This window comes from Schistocerca serialis, chromosome 8 (assembly GCF_023864345.2).
Source record: "Schistocerca serialis cubense isolate TAMUIC-IGC-003099 chromosome 8, iqSchSeri2.2, whole genome shotgun sequence".
In the NCBI taxonomy this organism is placed as follows: domain Eukaryota; kingdom Metazoa; phylum Arthropoda; class Insecta; order Orthoptera; family Acrididae; genus Schistocerca; species Schistocerca serialis.
In genome coordinates this window covers 261,600,316-261,627,816 of record NC_064645.1, presented here as the reverse complement: position 1 = coordinate 261,627,816, position 27,501 = coordinate 261,600,316, and the positions used below count along the sequence as shown (strand labels likewise).

The window sequence follows — 27,501 nt, the reverse complement described above, 5'->3', positions numbered from 1 at the left end:
GGTGAATCTGTGTAAAATTGAGACGTTTTGTCCACAAGTATCGCTCTGTCCTGCGTACTTCGGCATTGGAGTACGTTTTCAGTTCGCATGACACTTCAGTCCCACACTATACTGCTCCTGTTAAACACACTGCAGTAAAAAAGTGTCTACAGGAAACGCAGAACATGTATTCTCTTATGACAATGCGCCACTCCTGTTGGGCAATGGCATTAGCGTGGCACGACATGTGTAGCTTATTTCTTGAAACTCTTAGATAGATGCCCTTCTTGGTGATTGACGCGGTACTTCAACGTCTCGTGAAATGTATACCATTAACAGATAATAGTACGAAAGTAAGTTACTTTTTGTTGTCTTCCTGTCGTCGAAGAGCGAATGGGTACCAGCACAGATTGACACTAATTTGAAGAAAGTATGACATGGCGATAAATAATCGCTACTGGCTTCGTGAAGAGGTCTATTGTCTCCAGTATCGTGGATTTTGTGTAGGCTTTGATTAAGACACTGGCCGATATGTGACGCACAATCACCAATGACAGCAGGTATTTAAGTTTCTAATGTAATGTCTACTAACTGTCTCAGAGAGAATTCCAGTAAGGTTGAGGAGTAACATGTACCGTCACACGCTATAGCAAACGTGAGTAGACATGTTAATAAGCACTACTGGCATTACAAGAAGTGTCGAGACAGCAGCAAATGGATACGAGTTATGTAGTATGATAATTCTATAGATCGGTTCGACCTCATTTTGATGGAGGGATATGACCTGTACACTTTTCCAGTGAGAAGGTATGTTTGGTTGCTCAAGTGACTTGCAGTAAATTTTGGTCAAGAGTGGAGCTAATTAAATAGAGAATTCTGACCCAGGAATTCTGCAACATCTATATCTACATCTACGTGATTACTCCGCTATTCACAATACAGTTCCTGGCAGAGGGTTCAATGAACCACCTTCAAGCTATCTCTCTCTACCGTTCTACTCTCGAAAGGCCCGTGGGGAAAACGAGCACTTCAATTTTTCTGTGCGTTCCCTGATTTCTCTTATTTTATCGTGATGATCATTCCTCGCTATGTAGATGGGTGGCAAAAGAATGTTTACGCCATTGGAGGAGAAAACTGATGATTCAAATTTCGTGGGAAGATCCCGTCGGAACGAAAAACTCCTTTGTTTGAATGACAGCCACTCCAATTCACATATCATATTAGTGGCACTATCTTCGCTACTTCGCGATAGTACAAAACGAGCTGCCCTTCTTTGTACTTTTTTCGATGTCATCCGTCAGTCCCACCTGATGCCGATCCCACACCGCACACCAACATTCCAGACTAGGGCGGACAAGCGTGGTATAAGCAGTCTCTTTAGTAGACTTGTTGCACCTTCTAAGTGTTCTGCCAAAGAATCACAGTCTTTGGTTTGCTCTGCCCACAACAGTATATGCGTGATCGTTCCAATTTAAGTTATTTGTAACTGGAATCCCAAAGTACTTAGTTGAATTTACAGCCTTCATGTTTGTGTGACTTATCGCGTAATCGAATCTTAGCGGACTTCTTTTAGTACTCATGTGACGAACTTCACACTTTTTTTTAAATTCATGGTCAATTGCCACGTTTCGCACCATGCAGAAATCTTATCTAAATCATTTTGCAATTCGTTTTAGTCATCTGTTGACTTTACAAGACGATAAATGACAGCATCATCTGCAGAAAATCTAAGACGGCTACTCAGATTGTCTCCTATATCGTTAATATAGATCAGGAACAATACAGGGCCTATAACACTTCCGGATATTACATCGGTTTTACTCGATGACTTTCCGTCTATTACTACGAACTGTGACCTATCTGACAGGAAATCACGAATCCAGTCGCACAACTGAGGTAATATTCTATAACCACGAAATTGGTTCGAAGACGCTTGTGAAGAACGGTGTCGAAAGCCTTCTGTAAATCTAAAAATATGGAATCAATTTGACATCCCTTATCGATAGCACTCATTACTTCATGAGTATAAAGAACTAGTTGTGTTTCAGAAAAACGACATTTTCTGAATCTGTGCTGACTATGTGTCAATAAATCGTTCTCTTCGAGGTAATTCATAATGTTCGAACGCAGTATATGTTCCGAAACTCAACTGCCAATCGATGTTAGTGATATGGGACTGTAATTCAGCGGATTACTCCTACTTCCCTTTCTAAGTATTGGTGTGACTTGGGCAATTTTCCAGTCTTTAGGTACGGCTATTTCTGTGAGCGAGCGGTTGTATATAATTGCTAAATATGGAGCTATTGTATCAGCAAACTCTGAGAGTAACCTAAGTGGTATACAATCTGCACAGGAGGCCTTACCTTTATTAAGTGATTTAAGCTGCTTTGCAACACCGAGGAAATCTACTTCTATGTTTCTCATCTTGGCAGCTGTTCTTGATTGGAATGCAGGAATATTTACTTCGTCGTCTTTGATGAAGGAGTTTAATAACAGTGACTTCACCGGTGTTATCGCGTAGTAAATGTATTAATTGCGTCTTGCCACTGGTGAGCTTTATGTTTGCCAGATTTCGAGACAGAATTTCGTTGTGGAAATTATTGAAAGTATCTCGCATTGAAGTGCGCTCTATATTTCGAACTTCTGCAAAACTTTGTGAGTCTTGGGGATTTTTCGTTCTTTTAAATTTGGCACACTTTTTCCACTGCTTCTGCAACAGCGATCTGACCCGTTTTGTGAACCATGGGGGATCAGTACCATCAGTTATTAATGTATGTGGTATGTATCTCTCAATCTCTTTTTGAAATCATTCTATAACTTTTTTACGCTTACATGTTCAGATCGGAAGGAGTGAAGACTGTCTCTTAACGTTGCGTCAAGAGCATTTTTATCAGCTTCTTTAAATAGATGTACTTTGCGTTTCTTTTTGATAGTTGTAGGTGTTATGGTATTCAGCCTAGCAGCAACTGCCTCGTGGTCGCTAATCTCTGTATTCGGCACGATACTCACTATTTATCCAGGTTTATCTGTTGCTACGAGGTGAAGTATGCTTTCGCAACTATTTACGCTTCGAGTGGGCTCATGAGCTAACTGTTAAAAATAATTTTCTGTGAAAGCATTCAGTACAATTTCGGATGACGTTTTATGCTTGCCGTCGGCTTTAAACGTGTAATTTTTCCAGCATATCGATGGTAGATTGAGTCACCATCGACTATAATTGTATGATTAGGGTACCTATTTGAAATGAGACTCAAATTTTCCATGAAATGTTCAGCAACTATATCTTCTGAGTCGGGGGTCGGTAAAACGATCCCATTAATACTTTAGTCCGACTGTCAAGCATAACCTCTACCCATACAGTTTCGCAGGAACTATCTACTTCAATTTCACTACAAGGCAAACTACTTCTGACAGCAATAAATACTCCACCACCAACTGTATTTAATCTTCCTATCTAAACACCACCCGATGGCGCAAGTCCAGGATGCAGCCTACACGGCACAGAACCGCCTGAGCCTCTGACTCAGACCCTCCACTCGGCTCTGCACCAAACGACCACAGTCGGTTCTATCGACGATGCTGCAGATGGTGAGCTCCGCCTTAATCTCGCAATAAAGACTGGCAGTCTTTACCATTTCCGCTAGCCACCCGAAACCAGAGAGAATCTCCTCCGATCTAAAGTGAAACACGTCATTGGTACCGACATGAGTTACCATGCAGTTGGTTCCACCCTGTACTCTTCATGGCATCCGGAAGCACCCTTTCCACATCCGGAATGACTCCACCCGAAATGCCCATAGAATGCACACTGGCACCCTTCCCCGACTTGGCAACCTTCTTCTTAAGGGGCCCCATTACACGCCTAACGTTGGAGCTCCCAACCACCAGAAAACTCACCGTCTGTGAATTCCCAGACGTTGCAAGCCGAGAAGCATCCTCTGTAAGGGGGTGGACGACTGCATCAGGCTTAGAGACATCGTCAGCCACAATAACGCCCGAAAACTGTTCGTCAAACAAACCTTGGAGGCCCTACGATCGGCCCCTCGGAAAGATTTTCGCTGCCTGCCAGGCTTTGTAATGATCTCCCACTCGACCACGGGTGCAGGGTCAACGTCAGTGCAGGCAGTTCCTGGGGCGACCACAGGAGTCGACCGACTGGGGGCCAAGTGGGACGTTCTGGACGTCCCTCGCATCCCCTCGTCCGACCTGCACAGTGATGCCCCCTGGCAGCAGCCTTCTGTGGCCTTATTATATTTTAGCAGTTTAAGCTTTCTTTAACACCACTAGCACCTTTGTGGATCTTGAAGCTTTCTCTGCGTACCGAACACCCTATAAAGTTACAAGATTACAGGTGGTTGTCCTTTATTTCCAAGCCTGAATGTCCGCCAGTCAATTCCAGATGAGTCGGCGGAGAAGAATCATGTGCACGACCAAACTGTCTTATAGTAATCCTCACAATTCATGAGGTAGAAGTCGTTCCCGGATACTTTGTCTCATTAAGTGATGACAACACAATGAAAACATAGTAGTTGCAGTTTATGGATACAGTAATAAATAATGGTTCTCACAGCCTCAGAAATGAAAACAAACGTAATATAAAAAAATGGTTCAAATGGCTCTGAGCACTATGCAACTTAACTTCTGAGGTCATCAGTCGGCTAGAACTTATAACTAATTGACCTAAGGACATTACACACATCCATGCCCGAGGCAGGATTCGAACCTGCGACCGTAGCGGTCGCTCGGCTCCAGACTGTAGCGCCCAGAACCGCGTGGCCACTCCGGCCGGCGTAATATAATAGTACAAACGATGTATATGAAGGTTCCTTTCAGTAGTCCCTTAGCTTTAAAGTGACAACTTATCCATTTCTTCTACAGAGCCTAGTCCTCCATCGATGCGTAGTATAAGCACAGGAAACAAAATCGAAATACACTGAAGAGCCAGAGGAACTGGTGCACGTGCTAATATCGTGTACGGTCCCCGCGAGCACCCAGAAGTGCCGCAACACGATGTGGCATGGACTCGAATAATGTCTGAAGTAGTCCTGGGGGGAACTGACGCCATGAATCCTGCAGGGCTGTCCATAAACCAGTAAGAGTGCGAGAGGGTGGAGATCTCTTCTGAACAGCACGTTGCAAGGCATACCAGATATACTCAATAATGGTCATGTCTGGGGAGTTTGGCGGCAAGCGGAAATGTTTAAACTCAAAAAAGTGTTCCTGGAGCCACTCTGTAGAAAATTCTGTACGTGTGCGGTGTTGCATTGTCCTACAAGAATTGCCCAAGTCAGTCGGAATGCACAATGGACATGAATGAATACAGGTGATCGGACAGGAAGCTTACTTACGTGTCACCAGTCAGAGTCGTATCTAGACGTATCAGAAGTTCCACATCATTCCAACTGCACACGCCCCACAGCATTATAGAAATTCCACCATCTTGAACAGTCCCCTGCTGACATGCAGGGTCCAAGGATTCATAAGGTTGTCTCCGTAACCGTACACGTCCACCATCTCGATACAATTTGAAACGAGAGTCGTTCGAACAGGCAACATGTTTCCAGGCATCAACAGTTCAATGTTGGTGTTGATGGACCCAGGTGAGGCGTAAAGCCTTGTGTCGAGCAATCAACACGGGTACACGAGTGGGCCTTCGGTTCCGAAAGTCCATATTCGTTGAATGGTTCGCACGCTGACACTTGTTGATGGCCTAGCATTGAAGTCCGCACCAATTTGCGGAAGGGTTGCCAGTCCGTCACGCTGAACAATTCTCTTCAGTCGTTGTTGGTCCCATTCTTGCAGGATCTCTTACCGGGCCCAACAATGTCGAAGATTTGATGTTTTACCAAATTCCTGATACTCACGGTACACTCTTGAAGTGGTCGTACGGGGAAATCTCCACTTCATCGCTACCCGGAGATGCTGTGTCCCATCGCTCGTGCGCCGACTACAAAACCACGTACAAACTCTCTTCAATCTTGATAACCTGCCATTGTAGTAGCAGTAACCGATTTAACAACTGCGTCAGACACTTGATGTCTTATATAGGCGTTGCCGACCGTAGCTCCGTATTCTGCCTGTTTAAATGTCTGTATTTGAATACGTACGCCCATACGAGTTTCTTTGGCGGTTCAGTATATATAAAATTCTGAGAGACAGAAGATCGATCACCTAAGATGGCAGCAAGAAAGGAAAAAAATATTATTGTAGCCTCTAAAAAATAAACTCCGTTCGAACAGGGACCGGAAGTCCCAGTGGTGTTAACCAACCGACGTGTTATCTTCAGCCTTTAGGCGTCACTTGATCCGGGTATGGAGGGGTGTTGTCGGTTTTCGTGACCGGAGCCGCTACTTCTCAGTCAAGTAGCTCCTTAATTTGCCTCACTAGGGCTGAGTGCACCCCGCTTGCGTACAGCGCTCGGCAAACCGGACGGTCACATTGTATCCTCTTGTGCTGTATCAAATACTGACGGGTGAGTAAAAAAAATTTCTTTAAATACGTCTGATGTTCGTTATTGTAAGAGAGCGAAAATTATAACCCGAGAAATTGATACAGACAGTATGAAGCATTGTAAGTCTCCGTAAAAGAATGAAGTAATAGTAGAAAGTCTAGCAGAGGGAAGGAATCTTTAAAAAAGTGTATTCCAGAAGAACGGTGCAATTACTTGAGCGTCAGCTATTGAACTCAAAAGTAATTGACTTGGCTTTGAACAGCTGTTGAAGAGCTGTTCGGACAAACAGTCCGCAAAACAGATGATCAAAGATGTAGGGCGTAACAGATGTGTGGATGTTGGGTAAACATAAACACTACTTACGGATTAGACCCACTCCGTGTTGCTGACTAGTGGCTACAAGGCAGTACGCGGAGCGATCTATGATCGTTGGACATGTGATCAGCATGAACTCTCACCGTAGAAAAAGACTAATTATTGGATAATTGTCAATATATCATACACGCAAGCTCATACTACAGTGTCCTGTCACTGTTCCGCGGCTGCCTGCACAAGATGGCACGTGTGCGTCGTAAACACCAGCCACTTGTTTTGTGTAGGTCTCGTAGCGTACCGTCGTCGGCGATTTCTCACCAATTGACTAACTGATGACAGCGCAGATGAACGACTATCAGGTATCTCGCATGAACGTAACGGTGCTTTTGGGAAGACTGGGGGGGGGGGGGGGAGAGGATAGTAAAAAATATCCAGTAGATACAGTATTTATATACGAAAACGTATTCTACATTCTACATGCAGGGTGAACTGCCACTTCAAAAGGGACGGAAAAATTAAAATTTTACGTTGATGGGGACTTTTGTGTCCCGGAAGGAGATGGGAATAATTAGTCGGTATACAGTACGTACAAGTAAAAAAGTTGAACTGAAGTAGTAGAATGTAGGAAAAAATAACTGAAAATGTACACACCTACACAAGAACATCTCCCTCAGCCATGATGTATTGATTATTTAATCTTTGTGAAAAAGGAATCTTAAAGAACGATTTCCGAAACGATTAAATCCATAAAACGTAAAATATTCGATCCCAAGCAATGGTAGCGGAAAAAATAGCGACCAACCCGACAACAGATTGAGGAGGGAATTTTCTGAAACAGGCAACTCAAATATCTGTGGAACCAGAGATTTAATGCGAGAAGATCTCAGCAGGTAGGCCTATAATAATAAGTTAATATTATTAAACGTCAAAACTGTTTTATTAGAAAACAACACATCGATAGGCACTGTGTGATATTAAAACTGTCAGTACAGGTCGCAGAATTACTATAAAATATTGGAGAAATATTTAAGAATCTTAACTAACCTCCCTTTTTGCAGTAACTTTCCATATGGCAGACCATGGAAGACAATGTAGAAATAAGCTGCGCACAGTATGAAGAAACGCGATGCCGTCAACCTTAGAACCATGATTCATATTACTGATGAAGACGTTATCCTTCGCGGCCGTTTGCAGAAACATGTCGTAATTCCTACGAGGAATGGAGCTTTAAGTAATACCAGTATTGTCTGTTTGCACATTATACAAGATCACAAGTGATATGCTGCCTACGGAACGACAAAAAGCTTACCACACTCGTTCTGAAAGCTCATTCTACGAAAAACGTCGATCAAGACGTCAACTTTACTTTCTACACATATGAAGTAATACAGTCATATACACTAGGCTTCACGTTATTTTCTGGAACCTAACGTCCGAGAATTAAGTGAAAGAAGCACTTTCTATCATAGGGTGAACCATACTAATGACATGGTCGAATGCCAGTGTAGCTTCGTACACGTGCACAGCATAGGTGCAATGTAAATAATTGGAACTGCGATGCCTGTAACTGGTACATCGCTCGCCAGATTGTATTAGCGTTGTTAAAATGTTTCCTGGTGTATGTAAGGGCTGTTAACAGCGTCAGATGTTCAGTGACTATTGTGAAGGGCTCGGAGATTTAGTGTACTTTTGTGAGACACCAAAATTAGATTTTTAAAAGAGCATTATTGCGAGTCTGCATTTAGCTGGCTGGTCAAACCATGCAGTACCCATATTTGCGGTGGATTCGTATGTTACAGTGGTCCGCTGCTGGCCTGCACGGAAACGCGAGGGTAGGCTCACTGTCTTCGTAGAAGATCCTGTCAAGCACGTCAGACCACCACAAGTGGTATTGTGCGCCACGCACATCGTAATCCGTTTACATCCGTGCCTGCTGTCCGGTCTAAGATATTCCTTGCAACGATCTGAAAGATGAAAACTGTGTGCCGGTCCGAGAAGCGAACTCGGGACCTTGTCCTTCGCGGGCAAGTGCTCTACCAACTGAGCTACCCAAGCACGATTCATGACCCGTCTTTACAGCTTTAGTTCCGCCAGTATCTTCTGAGTCATCCCTCATCAATGGCAGGAGACTAGCGGTAGAAGATTAGGAAATTAACGTCCCATGTGTCCATACGCTTCCGTTAAAACCACGATACAAACGGCTGAGTCTAGAGACGTGTCGCAGCCGAGAAGTAGTAATTGTTGATGAGTGACGTCGCATTGTTATCAAAGATGAGTCATGGTTCTTCATGACCCCAGGGGACAAATATTGTCGAGTATGATGGCGACAATGGGAGAAGTCCCACTCTTCCAATGCTTTGGAGACGCACGGCGGTGTTACTCCCGGGCTACTGAACTTCATGTAACGGCTGGTAATAACTGATGAAAGTCTGACGGCACAGAAGTACGTTGTGAGGTAACGGGCGAGTCGTGGCGGCCAGAAAATATTCAAAGTTCAGAATTGGCGGCCACCGCTCGGACCGCTCGGCAAGGCGTTGCTCGTTAGCAAGCTAGTGATGCCGCAAAACGGCCGGACCGCGTGGTCCATCGAACACATGGCTGGGAATTCTTTGGTGACGCTGTGCGCCGGGATTGCCAAAGATGGCGGACTTTGTGAAACCTTAATTTCCGACACTTCACAGTTCGTGTAGAAATTAATAGTAGCCAGATGAAGCATGATACACCAAAAAGAAACATGTACATTACCATTCTTTGCACGACGATTCTGTTGGTGAAATCAGATTTTGAATATCTTTGTTAGTTTAAAATTCAGTATCTGACTGTAAATTACCGAGCGAGGTAGCGCAGTGGTTAGCACACTCGACTCGCATTCGGGAGGACGACGGTTCAATCCCTTCTCCGGCCATCCTGATTTAGGTTTTCCGTGATTTCCATAAATCGCATCAGGCAAATGCCGGGATGGTTCCTTTGAAAGGGCACGGCCGATTTCCTTCCTCATCCTTCCCTCACCCGAGCTTGCGCTCCGTCTCTAATGACCTCGTTGTCGACGGGATGTTGAACACTAATGTCCTCCTCCTCCTGACTGTAAATTACAGAAGTAACACGCAGCAACGAAATTCCAAAATATAAACGCTTCATCCGATTTTGTCTTTGGAAAGCTATTAGTGTAAACCTAAATTGGTATGAATTACAGGGATGAAACTTGAATAGTACATAAGTTATTGGAGGTCAAAGTGGCCGATTACTATCGATCGCATCAGGCCATAAGTACTCCACAGTTACACGAAAAAAAAACGTTAGCAGCATGCTTATAAATATATTTATTCACCTATGTCTTTGTTTATATCCGGTATATACTATTCATGAAGAAATTGGTTAAATATTTACGGTGTTTTAGAAAGCACAGAGAGATTAGGCTAATGGCCTTCCTTTTGTTGCTATTCCATTGATACAAGTTTATTTAAGTTGTTTATGTATCTAATAATGTGTGTTAGAGCGTGTTTAAGGTCCATCCGTAAGAATATTTATTGAATTTCAAGCTATTTTAATGTATCTCCAGTGTTTCCTATGTGTTTAAATGTATTTGTGAGTGTACGTTGGATTGAAGACATGGCGCTGGCGCTCTAGCCAATCACAGCGCTCGTGAATGGGGAGACTGGATGGAAGCGAGTTCGGGAGAGGGCGGCGAGAGGGACAGTCGCACTGAACACGAGAAGTGCTGGACGGGACGGCGCGTCGGACGCACAGTCGCGAGAGGGACTTGGAGAGTGTGGAGCGGTTGGCACGTGGTTGCGGAAGATAGAAATATTTCGTAGTGCTGACTTGTGCACTTGTGAGATTTCCGTGGCTTCTACAGTGATGACGTAGTGTGCGTTGCTTTGTTGTTGTTCATAACTAGTCAGGTGCTGTAGGAATCTATTGTTTCCCTGTTATTCAACTTATATTTTATTTAATTGCTGGACCATCGACACCGATAAGTGTTTTGCAGAAATATACCACATTCTCAAAAGTACTTCTACTATCATACTCATCATTTAAAGTCGTTAAGATAGTACCCGCAGATTTTATTTAATTGAAATCTTTCATTTATAAATTTAAATGTCTGCAAAAACAGACATAATGTCTGCAGGGATACCGCAATCACTTTTGATACACTGTTGCTTATAACCTGTCTTGATTGACCGGTTTCGGTTCCTCCAGAACTATCTTCAGATCTGCAATTTCGGTTACAGGCTAACCTGTCCACAGTTCCTGAAGCATTTCCGTAACACTCGCGTGATGATCAAACTTACCAGTAAAAAATCTAGTAGCCCGCCTCTGAATTGCTTCTATGTCCTCCCTCAATCCGACCTGATAGGGATCCCAAACGCTCGAGCAGTACTCAAGAATAGGTTGTATTAGTGTTTTATAGTCGGTCTCCTTTACACATGAACCGAAGACGACTATCCGCCTTCCCCACAACTGCCATTACATGCTTGTCCCTCTCCATATCGCTCTGCAGTATGTTATGTTTGACTCTCAATCCGTGAAGTTTCATTTCATGTCCTCCTCCCCTGCTGGAAGCTTAGATTATATGTCAGGCACGGTAGATATAACCAAGGTTTGTGGGTGGTGTTCCTTCGTATTTAGCTAAGAGGTCTCTGATTTTGTAGGTGAGGAATGAAAAGAAATAAAATAATAAATATATGTATAAAACGGAGTAGTGGTGGGTGATTTGTGAACAAATATTCAATATATTGTACAGTGTAATTCAGAATATGTGATACAAGCTGAGCTACGATAAGGATTTTATTGGAAAGTGACCAGACTGGCCGAGAACACGATGGAGATGGAAAAACAAGTCGTCCTCAGTGCTAAAAAAATCCAAAATATTATCACTTCTGATGTTAAATATCGGAGCGTGTGGAGTTGTGCCGTATGGTAGCTACTTACTCAGCTGTTTTTTGGAAAATGAACACATTTTATTTAAGCGTAATATACACTGTATGTGTGTGTACCTTCCGTACATTCTTTCTTTCTGGACCGAGTTTAAACCACCCTTGGTGACGATCTTTACCTTATTTTTATTTTCACCAGGAAAAATTAGTGCTGAAACAGAACCATCATTGCTGCTAGGTCAGGAGGAAGATTTAAATTACGACTTGGTTACAACGACTTGTAGTGTTTGCTTCTCTGTACGACGGCAGGCTGTACTTGAATTGTTCTTGCCATTCGCTATACTTCAGTTAATGTACTATTTTCCGTGGCTTCCCACTGCAAAGGACAATAGTTTCTCAATAGAGCGCTGTGCCACTGAATGCCCCATCAAGCGTTCGAAGTATTTTTTTTTAAGCAGCCCGCCACGAATACCTTTCCTGTGCTAACAACTTCATCTCAGAGTAGCACTTGCAACCTACATCCTCAATTATTTGCTTGACGTATTCCAGTCTCTATCTTCCTCTACAGTTTTTGCCATCTACAGCTCCCTCTAGTACCATGGAAGTCATTCCCTCATGTCTTAGAATATGTCCTATCATCCTGTCCCTTCTCCCTATCAGTGTTTTCCACATATTCCTTTCCCCTCCGATTCTGCGTAGAACCTCCGCATTCCTTACCTTATCAGTCCACATAATTTTCAACATTCGTCTATAGCACCACATGTCAGATGCTTCGATTCTCTTCTGATTCACTACCAGACAATACTGTACTCCAGACGTACATCCTCAGAAATTTCTTCCTCAAATTAAGGCTAGTATTTGATATTAGTAGACTTCTCTTGGCCAGAAATGCCTTTTTTGCCATAGCGAGTCTGCTTTTGATGTCCTCCTTGCTCCGTCCATCATTGGTTATTTTACTGCCCACGTAGCAGAATTCCTTAACTTCATTGACTTCGTGACCATCAATCCTGTTCTCATTTCTACTACTTCTCATTACCTTCGTCTTTCTGCGATTTACTCTCAAACCATACTGTGTACTCATTAGACTGTTCATTCCGTTCAGCAGATCATTTAATTCTTCTTCACTTTAACTCAGAATAGCAATGTCATCAGTGAATCGTATCATTGATATCCTTTCACCTTGTATTTTAATTCCACTCCTGAACCTTTCTTTTATTTCCATCATTGCTTCCTCGATGTACAGATTGCAGAGTAGGGGCGAAAGGCTACAGCCTTGTCTTACACCCTTCTTAATACGAGCACTTCGTTCCTGATCGTCCACTCTTATTATTCCCTCTTGGTTGTTGTACATATTGTATATGACCCGCCTCTCCCTATAGCTTACCCCTACTTTTTTCAGAATCTCGAACAGCTTGCACCATTTTATATTGTCGAACGCTTTTCCAAGGTCGACAAATCCTATGAAAGTGTCTTGATTTTTCTTTAGCCTTGCTTCCATTATTAGCCGCAACGTCAGAATTGCCTCGCTCGTCCCTTTACTTTTCCTTAAGCCAAACTGGTCGTCACCTAGCGCATTCTCAATTTTCTTTTCCATTCTTCTGTATATTATTCTTGTAAGCAGCTTCGATGCATGAGCTGTTAAGCTGATTGTGCGATAATTCTCGCACTTGTCAGCTCTTGCCGTCTTCGGAATTGTGTGGATGATGCTTTTCCGAAAGTCAGATGGTAAGTCGCCAGACTTATATATTCTACACACCAACGTGAATAGTCGTTTTGTTGCCACTTCCCTCAATGATTTTAGAAATTCTGATGGAATGTTATCCGTCCCTTCTGCCTTATTTGACCGTAAGTCTTCCAAAGCTCTTTTAAATTCCGATTCTAATACTGGGTCCCCTATCTCCTCTATATCGACTCCTGTTTCTTCTTCTATCACATCAGACAAGTCTTCACCCTCATAGAGGCTTTCAATGTATTCTTTCCACCTATCTGCTCTCTCCTCTGCATTTAACAGTGGAATTCCCGTTGCACTCTTAATGTTACCACCGTTGCTTTTAATGTCACCAAAGGTTGTTTTGACATTCCTGTATGCTGAGTCTGTCCTTCCGACAATCATATCTTTTTCGATGTCTTGACATTTTTCCTGCAGCCATTTCGTCTTAGCTTCCGTGCACTTCCTATTTATTTGATTCCTCAGCGACTTGTATTTCTGTATTCCTGATTTTCCCGGAACATGTTTGTACTTCCTCCTTTCATCAATCAACTAAAGTATTTCTTCTGTTACCCATGGTTTCGTCGCAGCTACCTTCTTTGTACCTATGTTTTCCTTCCCAACTTCTGTGATGGCCCTTTTTAGAGATGTCCATTCCTCTTCAACTGTACTGCCTACTGCGCTATTCCTTATTGCTGTATCTATAGCGTTAGAGAACTTCAAACGTATCTCGTCATTCCTTAGTACTTCCGTATCCCACTTCTTTGCGTATTGATTCTTCCTGACTAATGTCTTGAACTTCAGCCTACTCTTTATCACTACTATATTGTGATCTGAGTCTATATCTGCTCCTGGGTACGCCTTACATCCCAGTATCTGATTTTGGAATCTCTGTCTGACCATGATGTAATCTAATTGAAATCTTCCCGTATCTCCCGGCCTTTTCCAAGTATACCTCCTCCTCTTGTGATTCTTGAACAGGGTATTGGCTATTACTAGCTGAAACTTGTTACAGAACTCAATTGGCCTTTCTCCTCTTTCATTCCTTGTCCCAAGCCCATATTCTCCTGTAACCTTTTCTTCTACTCCTTCCCCTACAACAGCATTCCAGTCGCCCATGACTATTAGATTTTCGTCCCCCTTTGCATACTGCATTACCCTTTCAATATCCTCATACACTTTCTCTATCTGTTCATCTTCAGCTTGCGATGTCGGCATGTATACCTGAACTATCGTTGTCGGTGTTGGTCTGCTGTCGATTCTGATTAGAACAACCCGGTCACTGAACTGTTCACAGTAACACACCCTCTGCCCTACCTTCCTATTCATAACGAATCCTACCCCTGTTATACCATTTGCTGCTGCTGTTGATATTACCCGACATTCGTCTGACCAGAAATCCTTGTCTTCCTTCCACTTCACTTCACTGGCCCCTACCATATCTAGATTGAGCCTTTGCATTTCCCTTTTCAGATTTTCTAGTTTCCCTACCACGTTCAAGCTTCTGACATTCCACGCCCCAACTCGTAGAACGTTATCTTTTCGTTGCTTATTCAATCTTTTTCTCATGGTAACCTCCCCCTTGGCAGTCCCGTCCCGGAGATCCGAATGGGGGACTATTCCGGAATCTTTTGCCTATGGAGAGATCATCATGACACTTCTTCAATTACAGGCCACATGTCCTGTGGATACTCGTTACGTGTCTTTAATGCAGTGGTTTCCATTGCCTTCTTCATCCTCATGTCGTTGATCATTGCTGATTCTTCCGCCTTTAGGGGCAATTTCCCACCCCTAGGACAAGAGAGTGCCCCGAACCTCTATCCGCTCCTCCGCCCTCTTTGACAAGGCCGTTGACAGAATGAGGCTGACTTCTTATGCTGGAAGTCTTCAGCCGCCAATGCTGATTATTTATCAAAATTTAGGCAGTGGCGTGGATCGAACCCGGGACCGATGACATTTTGATTATGAATCAAAGACGCTACCCTTTTTTCTTTTTTTTTTTAAATAAAAAAAAAATTTCACCCGAGGGAGGCTTGAACCAAATAACTTTCGTTTCACATCTGCTCACGCAAACCACGGCGCTTTTTTTTTTTTTTTTTTTTTTTTTTTTTTTTTGCACTGGAGTACACTTCAGGCGTTGGCCCCTATCACCCATACTACCCCCAAAAACCTATCTAGCCTAAAAACAAAAACAAAGCTAGTGCCACCGCCACTTTCAGCCTGAAGCTAACTAGGACGGCCGTTCGCCGCCACTTCAGGTTCCGCCAACGAACAAAAATTAAATATGCCTCTGAACTTTGTATAAAAAAAATAAAATAAAAGAAGAAAGGAAAGGGTATAATACTTTATTAAATTTTATTTGTTGCTCATTTTGTTCTTATTTTGTTCTTGTGTATTTATTTGGATTTGAAAGCAGGTCTCCTGCCCACGTGTTTTTCTTTTTTTTTTTTTTTTTTTTTCCAATGTGCGAACAGTCACAGATAACCAAGCCTGGAAAACTAAAACAGAATGAAGACGCCATCGAAGATATGAGACATAAATAGCATGAAAAGAAAGCTACCACGTCGTAGTGAGGCTTCCCAGCAACTGCGCCCACTGATAAGATTGTTCAATATATGGTCGTTTGCAGTTCGTTCTGACCTCATCTGCCACTGCCTGGAACATTCCAGCTACACGGCGGGCTGTGAAAGGCACTCCATAGGTAGTTTGCGAAGCACTGTCGATATCTGGTATGCCCGGAAACAGCATGATGTCTTTCTTGCAAATAGAGCCAGAAGTCAAGGAAATCCTTGTGTCCGTCACGACAGAGGTAATGGACGGCATGTCCACGTATCCAGGTGACAGAGTTGGTTCGAGTCTTGGGGTAAAATGTCTCATCCGGAAACAATAACGTGCGTGCAGATATATGCTCCGGCGTAACTCACTAGAGATAAGCCAGCATCTGCCGCACTAGGTGCCAAACCGGTTCCGCCTCTCCACAGCTGAGGCGGTGCTCGTCAGAATCTACCGCATTACAACCCACACAATTGGGAGATTCTGTCATGTGGATATTGTAGAGACGTTCTTGCGTCACGAGCTTCCCATTCACGACGACGTACCATTGAGAAACAACATCGGAATCAAGCATGGCATCGTGTACAGTCTTCCACACCACGCGCCACCGTACGTCAGGATATTTTAGTTCGACCACATTTAGGGGGCGGCGTTGCAGCATGTCATGATATAGGCGTCGAGTTGTGGCCATTTGTGGTGTCGTGAGCGCGACACTGCAATAACTTTGTTCTAGATAGAAACGTCCTATATAAAAGAGGGGCGCTGGGATGTACTGTAATGGCACCGGCGCTCTTAGTGAAGCAGGACGTAGCGCCGTCAGAAGCAGACTCGTGAGGCTCGTAGGACAACGGCGCAGCAGACTTAAATGTGAGCTAACATAGAGGGCAATGGCCCTATCATGGACGTTAACTAGGCCGAGACCACCTTTTTCCTTGGGGAGGGTAAGAGATACGTATCTGATCTTCAGTAACATACCAGTGGTGACGAAGTATCCCAGCGCTGCCATAATGCTACGAGCCAAGAGCTTCGGAATGGGTAGCGTTTGGGCGACATGCGGTATGCGGGACGCAAGGTATACATTGGCATAATACGCCCGCTGAACGATGTTGAGGGAGCGCAAGCGCTGATTTGCAATTCCGGCCCTAATTTGGTTAAGAAGGCGTCGATAATTGAGCGTCGTCGCGCGTCGCATGTCGTTCATGAAATCTAAGCCCAAGCAGCGTACAGTATCACTGAAGCGTAAGGGGGCAATGTGCTACTGCGGTAGCCCAATCCCGATGCTCAAGGCGACGGACTTGTCAACGTTGATTTGGCTACCAGAAGCTGTACCGTAGGTTGCAATCCAGTCCAAAGCCGCGGCCATATCGTCAGCTCCTCGTATGACGATCAGCAAATCATCCGCATATGCGGTGCAGCGATAGATGGAGCCGCCGAACTGTATCCCAGTGAGCCTGTCTCGGAGACCACACAACAAGGGTTCTAAGGCCAATGCAAATAACAATGTTGATAATGGACATCCCTGTCGTACTGATCGGCGGATCGGCATGGGTGCCGTCAGTCTTCCATTGACAAGAACTCGAGAAGTTGCACCATGTAGTAGGCGTGTCAACACTGTGATAAAGGGGTCGGGGTATTCCATGCGCCGTAGAACGGCCGTGAGGAAAGTGTAGCCCACACGGTCAAAAGCCTGGCTAAAGTCGATAGACGCGAGGGCTGCCGGCAAACGTCTCACCCGTGCTAGGGAGATGAGATCTCGGTAACGACATAACGCAGTGCTGATGTTGTTGGGTCCCCCCAAAGACGTCTGATCGCCGGACAAGACGTGCAATAGTGTGCCGCGAATACGTTCTGATAGCAGCCTCGAAAGGATCTTGAAGTCGCTGTTCAATAACGTTAAGGGACGATAGTCGCGGACATTATTCCATCCCTTCGGCTTATGGATGGGGACAATCAGACCTTCCAAGAATGGTGCAGGCAATGTTATATCCGGGGACATCAATTCCTGGCAAATTTCAATCAAACACGGTAGCAACAGTTGTGTAAAGGCTCGATAGAACTCTAATGGTAACCCATCGATTCCTGGTGATTTATGGGGAGCACCTTTACCAATGGCGTCGAGCACTTCCTCTTCTGTCACTTCTCCCAGTAAATTAGGTACCATGTCTGGTGGAACTGTACCGTGGACATGTGCTGAAACGGTGTCTACCGTCGCCATATCAGGGAGCACTGCTGAATAAAGTTGAGCGTAATGCCCATAGAAGGCTTCTGCTATATCTGCTTGTTCTACCACATGTCGACCGTCGTCGGTTATCATGTCGGTTACCAGTGCCCTGCGGCGCCTCCTGCGTTCTATGAGCACGTGGTGCATAGATGGCCTTTCTGATTGTATCATATCTGGAGCACGCGACCGTATAACAGCGCCTTGTAAATGATGGCGTGCTAAGGAGACGAGCTGCGCTTTCGCGCGATTGACTATGACCTGCCTGTCAGGTGAGGGCTCCATAGCAAGACATTCCCGTAGGACGGTGTAATAAAAGTTTTCCGTGCTCCTCCTCCATGCCGCTGCTTCCCGGCCGTAAGCCATGAAGGTGCGTCTAAGAGCAGGCTTCGCACATTCAATCCACCAACTGAGGGTCGATCGGTACCGACCACGACGCCGTAAGGACGCGGTCCACGACTCTTCGACAGCACCTTTACATGCCGGCTCGTCCAGATGGGCGACGTTCAGTTTCCAGGGGGGCCTACTGCGCCACACACGTGCAGGTTGGAGGGCAATGGTGCAAATATAGGCTGTGTGGTCGGTGAATGCAGTGGGCCAGAGCTCTGCTCCTCTCGTCGCCGTCGAAAGGATGCTTGTGACGTAAATCCTGTCCAACCGACTTGATGAATGGCTTGTATAATGGGTGTAACCAGGAGCTGGGCCATGGATGTGGCGCCACGTGTCAATCAGGTGGAGGTCACGCACTAGCATTTCCAATTCCGCACACGGGACGTGATGTGGCTGCTGATCAGATGCAGATAATGTACAGTTAAAATCTCCTCCGATCACCATATCGTCTATGTGGCCCATAAATAGACGCGTAATATCTTCCGAAAAAAAGCGGGCCCGATCTCTCCGCCTCCCTGATCCTGAAGGGGCATTTACATTGATGAGTCGTACACCGTTTACAGTTACTGCCATGGCTCTTGCACTCGGTAAGTACAGTACGTCCGTAGCCGCCAAACCGTCCCGTAACAGAACAGCCACACCACAATCGGTAGAGGCGTGGGAGATGTGGGCGGTATATCCGTAGAAGTCAGGGAAACTAGCGACACATACTTCCTGTAAGAGGGCCACGTCGATGTCCGCCGCATCAAGCATGCGTTGTAGCATTGTCAGTTTGTGTGGTGCCCTTATCGCGTTGATATTGATTGTGGCAAGGCGAAAGGTGTGCTGCCTAGCCTCTTCACCTAGGGTAGACGTCATGGCAATAAAAGCTAACCGCAAGAGATGCCGGACCCACCAAACCCGTTACAAATTATGAGTCGTTCACGCTAGTAGTGGCATCCCCAATGCCGCCCCCTCCCCTGTCACCCGTGCCCTCTTCAGGAAGTTCCTCAACATCGTCCGACCACAGTGGGTGCAACACGATGCTGTGTGGCTGATCGGCACCTAAATCTCTCTCACGTACGTCGTCTTTGGTAGAGGTAGACGGATCGGCATCCATCGACGCGACCTGCCGCATTTGTGGTGCAAGAAGTAACTGGGCACACGTAGTATAGGCAAGTGAACCGTCTACACCACTTAGATCCTCAGCAGGCGCAATATCCATGCCGTCTGATGAGATGTCACCTTCTTGACCGGCCGTGTGTAGGAGGCAATCGTCAGAAGGGGTCCGCCGACGTCGCTTGCGTCGTCGGGGCGAACGTTGCTTTCGAACGTGGACATCCGTATCCGAATGTGGGAGGCAATCCAGCGTCGTATTGTAAGTAGGCTGTTTATGTTTTCTCTATTTAAGTAGGCTGTTTAGGTTTTTTATTGGTAACGCCAACTCTGTATGAAAATCACTGGCTGTGCTGTGTGCAGTCTGTGGCTGCTTTGCATTGTTGTAATACTCGCCATTGTAGTGTTGGGCAGCGGCAGCTGGTTGTGAACAGCGCGTGTGTTAATAATTCAGCAAGGAACTGGATAACAGCATTGTTGGTTCTAAGGACAGTTTCGAAAACTTTGTGAGTGCACAAGTGGTGGTTTATGGACTTGCTATATTATCCGCAAGACTCTTCAATGGTGATTGTGCACCTGCACAGTCGCAAAAGATGGCTGCTGGCGTCTCTACAAGGACTACAGTGGGTCTGCATCATTGATGACCCACCAGTACCATTATCTCTACAAGGACTACAGTGGGTCTACATCTTTGATGATCCATCAATACCATTATTTCTACAAGGACTATAATGGGTCTGCATCTTTGATGGCCCACCAATACCACAATCTCTACCAGGACTACAGTGGGTCTGCTCTGTGATGACCTACCTACCAATACTCTTCAAAATTTCGACTGACTCTGCTGTGGGTTTGCTCTGTTGTGGCCCATTACCTGTATGCATGTCAAGAGTCAGCACTGTCTTTCCGTTGGAAGGACAACACTACGTCTTCAAGACTGCATGGAAATCCACTACTTCCGTGTGCATTTTGTTCTACTGCTCAGACTTTGAGAAAAACACTACTATTTTACCGTGATGAACGATCAGGACTGTCTTTATGGACTGTGAGAAAATTTGAGCTTTTGACCAACATTGTATCAATAAGTGTGTGCATTTGATTTCTTTGTTATCGTAATTATGAAAAATTTTTTCAAATCTGTATTGGGCACTGCCCAAACCAATTTGTAAAATTTTTTGTGGGGAGCATGGGGGCTATGTAGGTAGGCTGTTTATGTTTTCTCTATGTAAGTAGGCTGTTTAGGTTTTTTATTGGTAACGCCAACTCTGTATGAAAATCACTGGCTGTGCTGTGTGCAGTCTGTGGCTGCTTTGCATTGTTGTAATACTCGGCATTGTAGTGTTGGGCAGCGGCAGCTGGATGTGAACAGCGCGTAGCGTTGCGCAGTTGGAGGTGGGCCGCCAGCAGTGGTGGATGTGGGGAGAGAGATGGCGGAGTTTTGAAATTTGTCATGAACTGCTATATTTATATATGATGATATCAAGGTAAATACATTGTTTGTTCTCTATTAAACTCTTTCATTTGCTAACCATCCCTATCAGTAGTTAGTGCCTTCCATAGTTTGAATCTTTTATTTAGCTGGCAGTAGTGGCGCTCGCTGTATTGCAGTAGCTTGAGCAGCGAAGATTTTTGTGAGGTAAGTGATTTGTGAAAGGTATAGTTTAATGTTAGTCAGGGCCATTCTTTTGTAGGGATTTTTGAAAGTCAGATTGCGTTGCGCTAAAAAAAATATTGTGTATCAGTTTAAGGACAGTCGTGAATAATTGTTCAAAGGGGACGTTTCAGTATCACCTTCCGCTAGGAAAGCCGCGGTCGGGACAATGTTCGCGTCCACGTCCATCGCGTTCTGAATGTTATGTTGCGTCTGGAGTCCGTGGGACTGTTGCTGCTGTTGTTGCAGTGGAGGGGGCGACATATGGGTTGGCACCGAGGGTCCTTCCTCTTCCTCCCGTGGTACTTCTGGCGTCGATGGATGTGTCTGATCGCCCGTTTCGTTCTCAACTATGGTGCACATCGTCGTCTGAGCGTACGTGAGGGGCAGGATTGTCGTCCCCGTCGGGGAAACGGAGTCTCCCACTGGTATCTGCGTAATTCTACGTTGTAAGCAGCTCGATTGAACATGGCCTTCCTGCCCACATCCGGAACAGGTACGCGGTTGACCGTCGTACATGATGATTGCACGACAGCCACCGATGTTCAAATAGGACGGCACATGTTTCTTAAGCTCAAGTTTAATGTGGCGCACACCATTGTAGACCTTATACGTCGAGAAAGTTTGCCACTTTTCTGCAACGTGGCTGATAACATTGCCATATGGTCGGAAGGCGTCCTTGACAACTTCCTCTGGGACCTCGAAGGGGAGCTCAAAAACTCTTACAGGCCTTAGGCCCATGCCAGCATGATCCACCGTCACTGCACCGATATGCCCGTCAGAATGTTTGAATCGGAGAGAGTTCGAGTATTTAGAAACCACTGTCGCGCAGACCTCTGCACTGGTCATTTTAACATAAACCACGCTCGCCGTTATAGAAAAATGTATTCCGACGACAGTCGCCGGATCTAAACGTAGATCGTCGCCTATGAGCTGTTCTATTTCATAGGCTCGAGGACGCGCGTGATCTGGTTGGAAAGTAATTTTGATCGTATCGTGACGCCATGTGTGTGCCATAGTCGCACTGAACTTGAAACAAATACAACTCGCGCCGCGAGAAGGTAAACACAAGCAAGCGCTCACGGTCGCGCACGGCGAGGCGCAGCGGACGTCCTCGCCCCACCGCAGCCGAAAGCAGACTGCTAGACCACGGGTACTATCAAAAAAAATTCAAATGGCTCTGAGCACTATGGGACTCAACTGCTGTGGTCATAAGTCCCCTAGAACTTAGAACTACTTAAACCTAACTAACCTAAGGACATCACACACATCCATGCCCGAGGCAGGATTCGAACCTGCGACCGTAGCGGTCGTGCGGTTCCAGACTGTAGCGCCTTTAACCGCTCGGCAACATCGGCCGGCCGGGTACTATCAGTTAGAAGTATAACAAAATAATAAATCTGAAGTTAGAATCTTATGGATTATTAGGCCGCATCATATTTCCTCTAGAATAATCGACGTTTCGACCCCTCTGCTGGAATCTTCCTCACGATCTTCCGTTGTCCACTACTGCCAGAACACTGTCAGCGACGAGTAACGCGTCCTCCTATAGAGGGTACATTTCCCGCGTTCGTGCTGGAGAAGTGGTAGTATTGGTTAAAATTCTTATGGCTACCATTGGTATGCCACAGTCCCGCACTGAAGGGGCGTTGTTGGCTAAACTCCTGGGGCCCATCGTCATTGGATAGAGTGGCACTATTCCACACTTACGCTGAAGAAGAGTTATTGGTTGAAATTCCTCCTACTGCTATTGGTTGGCCGTCATCATTCGCTAGATTCAAAGCGGACGAGCAAGAGAGGGGGGATGTTTACCCAAAATATTATTGTCCGCCCAGCTGACTTGCAGCTCGTTGTTTATGTCTCTCGCACACCGCGGCCGTGTATTCACTTCTTTGAGAGCGGGGAGCCACGATGCTGGAAGCCTATAGCCGTCCTCTTTATTGATATTACATTCATTCTTATAAATTTCAACCGTTTCCGAACCTTTCTTCTGTAAAAGTTTGTTTCCATAGCCAGCTCACGTTCGTTATTAAAATCAATGTCAGAGCCACGGTTTTCATGATGTTCCGCTACTGCCGATTTTGCACTTTGCTTTAGCCACATGTGCGTTCATGTTCCTTAATGCGTTCTTTAACAGTTCTTCCCGTTTAGCCTATATACACTTTGCCGCAGCCACATGTCACTTGATACCCTACGTAATCAAAAGTACCCGGAAGCCTGGCTGAAAATGACTTACAAGTTCGTGGCGCCCTCCATCGGTAACGCTGGAATTCAGTATGGTGTTGGCCCATCCTTAGCCTTGATGACAGCTTCCACTCTCGCAGGCATACATTCAATCAGGTGCTGGAAGGTTTCCTGGTGAACGGCAGCCCATTCTTCACGGAGTGCTGCACTGTGGAGAGATATCGATGTCGGTTAGTGAGGCCTGGCACGAAGCAGGCTTTCCAAAACGACAACACCATACCACCACTGCCTCCGAATTCTACTGTGGGCGTTACACACGCTGGGAGATGACTTTCGCCGGGCATTCGCCTTACCCACACCCTGCCATCGGATCGCCACATTGTGTACCATGATTCATCACTCCACACAATGTTTTTCCACTGCTCAATCGTCCAATGTTTACGCTCCTTACATCCAGCGAGGCGTCGTTTGACATTTACCGGCGTGATATATGGCTTATGACCAGCCGCTCGACCATAAAATATAAGTTTTTTTACCTCCCGCCTGTCATAGTACTTCCAGTGGATCCTGATACAGTTTCGAATTCCTGTGTGACGGTCTGGATAGATGTCTGCCTATTACACATTACGACCCTCTTCAACTGTCAGCAGTCTCTGTCAGTCAAAAAACGAGGTCGACCTGTACTCTTTTGTGCTGTACGTGTACCTTCACGTTTTCACTTCACTGTCACATCGGAAACGACGGACTTAGGTATGTTTAGGACTATGGAAATCTCGTGTATAGGCGTATGATACTAGTGTTACCCAGTCAACTGACCACGTATGATGTCCGTGAGTTCCTCGGAGCGCCCCATTGTTTTCTCTCACAATGTCTAGTGACTAATGAGGTCGCTGGTATGCAGTACCTGACAGTAGGTGGCAGCACAATGCACCTAATATTAAAAAGTATGTTTTTGTGAGTGTCCGGATACTTCTGATCACATAGTGTCAAAGCCTGCATCGTGGAGGCAGTCAGACGCATCAGTTTGCCGTCGGAAAAATCTTTTATTTTGTTTTGAGTAAAGAATGATGCCTGAATACCATTTATCTTTAGAATTCTGTTTATGCGGTCAGTGTCCCCAGAAACGAACGGTAAACTAATGGGGCGAGAAGACGGTTCCTCTTCTTTCTTATTTGCGATATTAATACTCAGCCTAAAAGCCCTGCAGATTGAATAACTGTCATAGCCATTTGCCTTCAATGTTCTTTTTAAAAAAATTCAACTCCGATTCCAATTTTTCTTCATCGCTGATACGGAAGTTAGGTGAAGACAGCGTTGAGTACTTCTTTCTTATGGGCTGGGTAGTGGTGCGAAGTGCATCTAAATACATGTTTTTGTCAATAGGCGTTCTGTACATTCTATGATCTAGAGTGTTATCAGATCTTCTGTATACTAACACATCTGGGAACGGGAGACCGACCTCACTCTCAGCCTCCAAGGCAAATTTGATTTTGGACTGAATTCCATTTAATAAATTGTAGAAAGCATGAAGTTCTTCTTCGCTGTGTGGCCGTATAACAAATGTATCGTCCACCTAGTGGAGCCAGGAAGAAGGCTTCAAAGGACCACTACTTAATGCCTGTTGCTCAAAATGTTCCATAAAAGCGTCAGTTGCAACTGGCGAAGTGGGTGAGCCCATAGCAAGACCGTCAGCCTGTTCATAAAATTCACCATTGTACTTAAAATAGCTCGAACGAAGACATAATTCAATTAAGTAACATCACGAGAAACATTCTCCCTTATGATCTCCATTGTGTCAGATACTGGGACGATATCACGTCGAAATAACAAGGTCACCTGCATATATCTTCAGAAATCGTATGATTTCCAAGCAATGTTTCGAATCTTTGACAAAAATATTTGTTTTAGCAACTAGATGCCTCAGTTTACCAGATAAATAACGTGCTACAAAATAAGTCGGTGAGTTAATCCACTGACGATAGGTCTCAAAGAGAACAATTCTTTATGTATCTTGGGTAGTCGTTACATTCTGGGTGAGACAGGTATTCAAGGGGTTAGAGTCTTTGTAATCGAGCTGTCCAGTCTGGAGTCTAATATCAGGTTTTCACTTTCCGAGCGATTCTGTTCGTCGGGCCACTTTTTAACTTCCGATACACAGGATCAGCTAGTAGTTGTTCCATCTTCCTGTGATAATCCATAACGTCCAAAACAACAGTACCTCTATCCTTATCTGATTTTTTTACAACGATGCTTTCGTTTCTCATGAGTTCAATAAGAGATTTCCTTTCTTGCGCCGATATGTTGCTTTTGGAAGGTTTCGATTTCCAGATAACTCTCGACACATCTTGTCTTGCTTCTTCGGCCTGCACCTTCGGAAGACGAAGCAAGGATGCTTCGACGGCACTTACGATTTTTTCAACAGGTATGCTGTTCGGTGTAGTTGCGAAATTCAGACTTTTGCCCAGAACTGAAACCGCTGCTTCATCGAGAACTTCTGACAAGAAATTCACCACTACTCGTTTCGGATCCACATTAGCGTGTTCTTTCTGAACTTCAATCGCTAGCTTCTCGAACTTCTCCTTTTGTTTCATAGCACTGAAATCCGAAAACCTTGTTGAATGATCAATCGTTATTCTGTCCACTTTAACACAGTGATAGAGTTGCCGCCAGTGAAAAATTAAAACGGAGCTAACGTAATTCAAGTCTCTGCGTATTTGCTGGATTCTTTCATGGAGAAGTGCTTGGCTTGCCCTTTGGTAGATTCTCCTGGCTTTCACTGTCTGCACAGGGTGGCTAATTCTGACGAATTTGGGAACAACATCATTATCACGGCAGTGGGAGAGAAAGGCCAGATCGCTTAGTAATTAACCTCTTCTTCTGCGAAGGTCCTCCGGTCTTTTGATGGTGGGATAAACCTCTTGCCCATAAAGCGTTTTATGTAAGTCTCCAGGCTTTCGTGGCCGTTGTCACAGATGTTAAAATCTTCTACGTTATTAGGCTGCGTCATATTTCCTCTAAAATATCGAAGTTTCGACCCCTCTGCTGGGAACTTCCTCAGGATCTTCCGGTGTCCAGTACTGTTAGAACTCTGTCAGAGATGAGTGTCGCGTCCTCTTATAAAGGGGAGCTTACCCGCGTTCGTGCTGGAGAAGTGGTAGTATCGGTTAATATTCTTACGGTATGCATTAATAAGATGTCGTTCACAAAAATAATAATCGTGGAAATTGTTCAAATATTTTTACGAAGTTGCCAACTACAGTTCAATCGTTGCATCATCAGTCGGATTGATCTTGGTGGGTTGTTCGTGGTGAACACTGAACACCACCGTAAGTGAAGGGCGTTTTAAATGATACAGTTGAACAAATCACTGTCCACATCAAACAGATGATAACCAGACTTGTGGCTAAAACTGAATTTACGCAAACTCTGTAGTGTAGAGGATTCCGATCAACATATTTGTTGTCAGTAGATATTCTGCTACTAATCGTGCTCTGGGGTATAATAATTTCAGTTATCTCTGCGTTTCCTAAAACATACTACTGCGCTTGAGCGGTGGATCCTTCCTCAGAAAAGTTTACTCTCCTAACACGCCGAATGGACGAGTCCGGTGGAGGACGTGAAAGGCGACGCACAACTCTTTGCGAAAGAATACAAAGCAGCCATAAAGAAGGAAGGAGGGCAGAGTTGGGTTTAAAGTCCCGTCGACATTGAGCTCAATAGAGAGGGACTACAAGCTCCGATTACAAAGGGATTGGGACGGATATCGGTGTGTCCTTTCCAAAGGAAACATCCCAGCATTTACCAGAAGCCATTTAGGGAAATCACAGAAAACCTAAATCGGATGTTCAGACTGAAATTTGAGCCGCCTTTCTCCCGAATGCGAGTCAGTCGTGCAAACCACTGCGCCATACCGCTCGGTCAAAGCAATGGGGATCCCATTTTGAAATTATATACATATTCTCCTAACTTTCCCTAAAGCTAATGAAATTTATCTGAAATTGAGGAATCTTCCTGACATTAGCTGTGTCAGGTATGAAGATATTACCCATTGGTGACACATGAAAATGTTTGCCAGACCGG

The 27,501-nt window shown here is 44.9% G+C and overlaps 1 protein-coding gene across 1 annotated transcript in view; it reads right to left on the bottom strand.

The window, feature by feature from the left end:
* The window catches only part of LOC126416961 (kinesin-like protein KIF26A), a 197,664-nt gene extending 176,064 nt beyond the window's left edge, over positions 1 to 21,600 (bottom strand). The window contains exon 1 of the mRNA XM_050084841.1: positions 21,378 to 21,600. Coding sequence (XP_049940798.1) covers positions 21,378 to 21,600 — 223 coding nt within the window. The remainder of the gene's footprint in view (positions 1 to 21,377) is intronic.
* Between the last annotated feature and the right edge of the window lie 5,901 nt (positions 21,601 to 27,501).